This window comes from Embiotoca jacksoni, unplaced genomic scaffold, assembly GCF_022577435.1.
Source record: "Embiotoca jacksoni isolate LCO1_2020_lvr unplaced genomic scaffold, fEmbJac1.0.p SCAF_97, whole genome shotgun sequence".
In the NCBI taxonomy this organism is placed as follows: Eukaryota; Metazoa; Chordata; class Actinopteri; family Embiotocidae; genus Embiotoca; species Embiotoca jacksoni.
Genome location: NW_027185455.1, coordinates 802,077 through 809,639, shown reverse-complemented (window position 1 = coordinate 809,639; position 7,563 = coordinate 802,077). Strand labels below are relative to the sequence as shown.

General features: G+C 45.0%; 1 protein-coding gene across 2 annotated transcripts in view; it reads right to left on the bottom strand.

Moving 5' to 3' along the window:
- Positions 1–323: 323 nt before the first annotated feature.
- cep76 (centrosomal protein 76) overlaps positions 324–7,563 on the bottom strand; it is a gene marked incomplete at its 3' end in the record, with an annotated part of 8,984 nt that continues 1,744 nt past the window's right edge. The window contains 10 exon segments of one of the 2 annotated variants that reach the window (XM_069142110.1): positions 324–541; positions 1,088–1,261; positions 1,749–1,908; positions 2,572–2,738; positions 5,282–5,470; positions 5,688–5,816; positions 5,989–6,086; positions 6,898–7,083; positions 7,172–7,396; positions 7,485–7,548. In XM_069142110.1, the coding sequence (XP_068998211.1) occupies positions 324–541; positions 1,088–1,261; positions 1,749–1,908; positions 2,572–2,738; positions 5,282–5,470; positions 5,688–5,816; positions 5,989–6,086; positions 6,898–7,083; positions 7,172–7,396; positions 7,485–7,548 (1,610 nt within the window). 2 annotated transcript variants of the gene reach the window in all.

Genomic DNA, 7,563 nt, shown 5'->3' with positions numbered 1-7,563 from the left:
ATTCTGACTCTGGTGCGCCCTCTAGAGGAAGGTCAGAGGTCACGATCTGTTAGACGACACTGCAGCACAATTTGTTGAAACATTCGTCGCTCTCCACTTCACTGTTTCTTGAGTGGATTTAATTCACATCATTCTATGAACAATATGAAGTTGTTGTTTTCCAGAACACGCCTTGCAGCCTTCTTTATCTGACACGATGACACCAAACTGATCGTATCGTATCATCAAGGACCCTCGAACAGAAACATCCAGCATCGAGTTTACCACCTGAGCAACTCCAAACCAACTCCCTGCTGCTGCTGATGTTTAAAACTGGATCTCACCTGAGGCACGTTGCGAAGGCTCTCCGAGCGTTGCGGTGCAGGAAGTGTATAGGGAAGCCTTTGAAGGTGTGTCCGTCGGGCACGGCCCTCCTCACTGCGTCCTGGAACTCCTCGTTGCCGCAGGAGACGCCCGTACAGCGCTCCAGCTCGTAGGCCGACAGGGCCGAGGACAGCAGGTAGGACAGGTGGTCGTCCCACACGGTCGCCAGGTCCAGGTCCTGAAGGAGGAACCCAGTTCAGGAGCACTTAAAGGGTCCGCTCATTAAACCACAGACGCACTGTCAGTTCCCTCGTGGTGTTTCTGGCAACGCTGATTTGACATTGTGCTATTTCGTAGTCAATTCAGACTCTAGTATTAGTATGAACAATGAAGTATTATTGTAAGTTAAAAATATAAATGGCTAATCTACGGTGTTTTAGCTATGTGGCCTATTATAACTTGCAGAAAAAAATAAAAATAAAACTCCTTAAAATGTGAATGAATCCATGTTTCCATGCATCACTGTTGATTATGTCGACTCCCAGACGAACCACAAATGACATTAACTTGAGGCAGGTTACAAAGTTGTCGTCCATTTTTTCATCTTCACTGGAACCAAAAGTCATGTTTCATTCATGTATGTACGTCATGATTCATTCACTTTATTAACTGAACTTTTCTTGAATGTTTGCTTGTTACTTTTCATGATGCTCTCAGCAGGTTTCCATCTCACACAGCAGAGGAGAGTCAAACATCATCCACACACAGTCCAGCCATGGTTTACCTTCCTGTGCTCAGAGACCAGGTAGCGCATCTCCAGCTCCAGCTGGTTGCTGGCTGCAGCCGGATCCAGAGACGGGGCGCAGAGCGGAGGAAGAGGGGGCAGCGAGGTGGTGGAGCCCGGCGCACAAACAGACTTCAGAGCCTCTTCGCTCATCGCTTTCCACTGTGACGGATTCTGTAGGAATAGGAGGCAGAAAAGAGGCGTTTACCTGTTGCTCTCATTCATGTACTCATGTAGAACCACTGCAGCGTGTCCACTAGTCCACTAGGGGTTCGGGGCGTCGCTTCAGGGCAACATGACAGGAAAGGAGTTGCTGATGAATGAAACTCTTGCAGATTCAATTTCTGTCCCCACAAACTGGCTCGTGGTCCAATGATTGAAGATGGCCACCATCCAGCCGGCTCGGTGCCAGCAGCTCTCCGTCCTCTGTGACTCAAAATCACCACTGTAGCTTCATGATGACACACATTTCACCAAAGCCTGAACGAGAACACAAAACCTGCCAACAAAACTAATATCAACGCTGACACGCTCTGAGCCCTGAAGTGATCAATTATGTATTAATAAATGCAACAACGAACCATGAAATATAAGTGAAACTTGTTTAATTAGGATGACAGCTACAGGCCAAGCCATCCAGGGGTTGACATGATGCTTCTACCTGGAAGTCAAAGACACAGAGATCCACGGCATCAGAAGGCTGGCAGTTAGCCAGGAAGGTGTGGTGGTTGAAGACACAGCCCACGGTGCGGTAGGGGGACGAGGGTTTGGGTTGGGGGGCCAGGGGCGGGGCATCAGGATCTACGGCCCGGTGCAGGTATCTGAGCACACATATTGGACACAGCCTCATCAGCCCAATTACAAACACATTTAGATCGATTTTACATCTACATAGACAACATGTTTGGCAGAATTAACGTGAAAATGTTCCTCATATAGATGTAAAATAAAGTTAAATAGTATTTACATATCCATGGAGTCACGCCATTTATTCCATCTAGTGATAAAACATGCTGTAGCTCTATCACATTAGGACAAGATGTCATGGAGGGGAAGAGCTCAAAAATCACTCAGACGTAATCAATTGTTCCTTTGCATGAAATGTGGCCACCAAATTTGATGGAAATCCCTTTATTTGATTCTGAGACATCCTGCTGACAAACAGTGTAATGAGACGACTGAGGAAAGAACTAAAAGCTCATTGTCGCTCTTCTTAGACAGCGTTTGCTTTTAGGAGTTACCGGAAAAATCGAAATATTACATTTCTGAGAGAAGACTTTATCTGAAATATTCTGTTCTCCCTTTGCAACACCAACAGTGTCCAACGTAGAGATATCAACAGGAAGCACGAAGATGTTCAGTATGTTTAACTGATTGGAAAGTAGCATTGTGGAAGTTCCCGTTTGATCCCAGAAGTATTTCAGTACAAGTGTTACAGAACTTATTAACTATATGTATAACAGCATAAATAAATAAAATGGCACCTGTGTGCTGTCAGGCTCTCCCAGAAAGTGGTGCTCCCATCAGTACCGCGGGTCAGGACCCAGGTATGGGGCACGTGTTTGGCTTTGGTGCCCACACACACGTATGCATCCAGGCCGAAGCCCAGCAGGAGGCTGCACAGCAGGGTGGCGTGGTCCTCACAGTCTCCCTGGGGAGGACAGACAGCGCTGCTTCGGGATCATGTTGAAATAATACATCATGTCAGTCAAGTGTTTCCTGTACTTCAAGAGGAACAGACTTTTGTCCTGGTTCAGTGCAGATCGTTCGTTAGAGCTGCAAAGATCACGAGATGTAGCTGAAAGCTCTGCCAGCGTATGAGCTTCCATCTCGGTTACTTATTCAGCTCCCAAACATCAAGAACTAAGTTCCATGCTCACAAAAGCCTCTTTACTGTCTCTGGAAAACTCAGATTATTAAAGAATTCAAATCCTGAGATATAATGGCTTTATTCCGTAAACATTACAAACTTATTCCCAAATCATTACGACTCTAATCTCAAAATATTATAACTTAATTTTAGGATCCAAATGCCAGGATTTTTAGGACTTTAATCCTAAAATATTACAACTTTATTTCCAAAAATGTTACGACTATATCTTAAAAAGATTACATCGTTATACTCAAATTATTACAACTGAATCTTTGAAATATTACATATGAGTAAAAGGTCATAATGTGTTAAAAAATTTTTTATTTGTGATGAAAATATTCAGCTTGGGCTGTGAAGAATATTTATAAATGGAAAAAAACCCATTGGAGTAACTTCTGCTATGACTGGATGTGAGATAAGCGCATCGAGCCCATATTAAGGCGGGTTTGAACAGAGTTCTGTTTTATCTCCGGCCCCGTCTAATTCATCAAGTCACTACAACAGTGTGTTTAAACAGACTACAATATCCTGTTAGTCTTTCTCAGAAGTGTTGAACACACACAAGTCTGCTGGAGAGGAAATAAGCTCATCAAATTGTTCATGACAGTAAGCAACTCTTTTTCTGTACTCGTTCAACTTTTCCAGTAAAGAGGCCTGAGCTGCTGCTGGGCGCTGGCTCGGGCTACAGGCAAGTCACAATGATAGATGTTCCCCACAAGTGCTAATATGGACGCCAGCATTGGAACAAGCTGGGGACTGATGAGGCTAAATTAATTTTCCCTGGAATGAAACTCATAAATCACAGCTGACAAGGGCCACTTTGTGAGAGTTGCGTTGCGTCGGTCTTGCCAGCCGCTCGCAGACGAGAGGCGGGGAACATTTATCCCGCGGTGGTCTGGGAAATTCCCCTCTATCTGGTCACGAGATGAAATCAGTCAGTCAGTCAAGTCTGCACGAATCCTTCTTCCTCAGAAGTGACACAATCAGCCGACCTGGGAAATGGAGCAGCTCAGCCAGCTCTACGTGATGCGTTGTGAGTTGTGGAGAAACATTTTACCTTTAACGGCAACACATCATAAATGTGTGACATATTTTAAACCATACACTGCAGCCCGCTGAGGTTATATGAGGATGAGGTCTTCACAGGCTTTTGTGTCATGCAGTCACCATCCAATTCACTTTGAATGGTTTCTGTGTTTGTCACTGCTGATACTGAGTGCTGATCCAATACGAGTGCTCTTTAAAAACTGCAAAGTCCGCTGTGTGACATGTGGGTGGAGATTACTGTGGCATGAAAAACCTCCACGGCCTCTGTGATTAAATCAATTAAAAGGATTTTAAAAAACAAACAAAAAAACAATGAAACTGTAGTGTGGATTGATCAAATCAGAGGTCAGTACCAACACCGACAGGTCCGGTCTGTGGGATCAGTTGTGTTTAGTTTAACATCACTTACAACCTTGTTCCTGTTGGAAACGTGCTCGGTGTGATTCAGAGGTTTGTGAATGTTAGACGGAAAAAAACTAAATCGATGGAGGGAAAACAGCTGTCCAACCTGGCTGCAGTGTGATAGTCTGAAGTGCAGCTTCAAATAAATCCAAGAATATCCATCTCGTGTCTCCATCACACATCACTGTCTGACCGGCACACAATACATTCACGCTGTCAAAATCAGATTTATGTGCATATCTGACATGACATCAGATTTTTACATTTATGTTTCAACTAAATTTGAATGTGGTTTGAAATCAAATTGGTGTCAGTCTGACCGCTCTGATCGAACTTCCTGTGGGACACGTAGAGGAAACATGTCTGACCACATGACACACTACTCACAGGACAGGAAACCAAAGCGGAGCCGGCATCACTATAGCAACCAATACGGATAAGTATATATATATTATCCACATTGAGGATCGCTACCTGAACACCGATCGCATCAGATCACTACCAATATATAATGTACACATCCAGGTGACAGGTGAAATATTGAGCAGTCCCAAACTGCCAAAACTAGGTATGAAGTATATTTCTGTTCCAATAAAGAAATGATCTTCTGCATCCTTTCATTTATGGGGTTCATATTTCAAGTGTAAATAAATGAATTGAATAAAATGTTGCTGTATTTTGAAATAGTGAGTCTGTACTCTCAGACAGATAAATCACAAACTATATTCACAGAAACATTGGTATGGAAAGCTGTAAATGTGCCAGTGCGTCTGCGTTAGGCGGTAAAGATGTGGCAGCATCATGAGAAAACTGTCCTCTGACAATGAATCATCATTGTTGTGGCAGCTGAACGGCCTGAAACGTGTCCTTACCTTCCCTCTACAGAGGAAAGCCATCAACGTGCACCACTGCTCCTGCCTGCCTCCTCCTCCCACCACCGCCGCCTTCTCATGAGCCAGCAGGCTGACCAACCGCGCCGCCTGTCGAGGGCTTTCCAAGAGGCGACCCGCCCGGAGGACGCGCACGTAGGAACACACCGGCCTGTTGACGGCGTTCTCATCCTGCAGAGCAGACACAAGCCCAGACGTCAAAGGAAGGCAGGCATGAACCGTCCGTAAACTGGTCCTCCTCCCAAACCACCAACACCACAAACCGGTGGATCAGAACCGGCAGATGAAATCAACTCACCGATCAGTCACGTGACCTCTGCTCGGTTTGAAAAGGAAACATTTCCATAATAGTGATGAAATGGTTTCTTCTTTGTTATAACAGACAAACCTGTGCAAAGATCTTGACCAGCTTGGACTGGTGTGACGGACGGATCTCCAGGAACTCCCTCCACCACTGTTTGGCATAAACCAAGAAGAGCCTCTCCTTCTCGGCCGTCCGCTGCCTCTCCAGTGATCGCTGGGTGAGAAACACACATCACATGATGACGTCATCTCCTCAGGATGGAGCTTTGATGTTTCCTTTACAGCGCTGCCTTTATTTCCACTCCGAGGAGCATTAATGGAACGATTCACGATTATTTCCCAGCTGATTGACGAGGCGGAGGAATGAAGGGCTCCAGTGTGCTGACCTGTGTGCTGATGATGTCACTGCTCAGAGTCTCGGGGGGGGGAGGGTACAGCTCCACACTGACAGTCAAAACGCCAGCTGGGAGTTTGCATTCACTTCCTGTTGAGACACATTCAGTACTTAAAACTGTTACCAGCTAAGGAAAACAAGGATTTCTAATTCTTACTAACGTCTTCATAAGTACCTATAAGGACAATAAAGGAACTGTTAGACTTGTACAGCTAAAAGCATTTGAGATTTAAACTTCTGCTCCTCTAAATTTCTGGAGGAAATTATTGCACTTTTTACTTTCCTACACTCACTTGGTCCGGTAGTTACAAATCACTTCATAGATTGTCATGAATAATATAAAACTTGATAAATCCCGGGAACCACGTCTACCTGCTGCAGCTGCAACACGAGAGGACTCATTAAAGCAGTGACATCATATCTGAGCTCTTCTTCCTCTGCTGCCTTTGAATGCATTGAATCATTATTCCTAAACTTTTGCAGTATACTGTATTTCTGAATTGCCTCTAAAAATCAGTTATTTCAATAAACACAGTTGTTGAGGACCAACTTCTTAAATTTACACTTCTTTAAATTAAATTGGAAATAAAAACAGGTCAGTTTAGAGGTCCTCCTGTGGTTTAGTTGAGGTTGAAGACTTTTATGTCTTATTTCTTTTTATATGATCATCAAGCGAATTATTAACACAAAAATTAAATGATTAAAAGTTTGTAATGTCCAAACAAAACTTCTGATTGGGTGACTAAAAAACCTTTGCTTCAGGAAGAGACCCTTTTTGTAGCAGGTTTTCTTTGAGAAAAGAGACAATATAATGTGAAAGGTAAGAAACAACTACTCGGCAGTCTTTATCTTCCTTTATCTAAAATCCTTTTAAAAAGAATCCTTCATCTCTGCTGCTCACCGACTCCCATCAGCTCCACAGCCGAGCAGGTCTTTCCGCTCGGTGAGCTGAGGACGTTCCTCCAGTCCAGGAAGTAGGACGAGACGAGCGCCGTCTCGCCGGAGGTGTCCGTCTTGATGAGCACCAAGTGAACCGGGTCACACATGGACAGCATGGCGCTCACATCCGCCATCTTACTGCTTCCTCCTGCAACGGCAGAAGTGAGTGTGAAACGACGGACTCAGTGATGATACGTTTCATTACGGAGAGCTCCACCGACGCTGACTCCACGTACCGGTTCCCTCCCGGTGGATCTCCAACAGAAAGCCCTCCTTCAGGTCCGGCTCGCAGGCACAAGGTACCGGTTTGGAGCGAAACCTCTGGTTCCGGAAATGCAGGTAGAGTGTAAAGGTGGAACGCACCTGACCAGGTAATGGCTCCGGCTCCTGCAGGTGCTCCAAGAAAGCCTTCCCGCCCAGCACTTGGAGATACAGGTACCGCCGGGACGGGTCGGTGTTGGCTGAGCCAGAACAAACAGAACACCTTCAGTTCAACAGGAAACGTTTGCTGTTCCACCAGTTCATCGGGTTGGACATCATGTTTCTTACTCTTCAGTTCAGGAACACTTTTGTCAACAACGCCAGTCGCAGGTTCTGGTTCTGGTTCTGGTTCCTACCACGAAACACA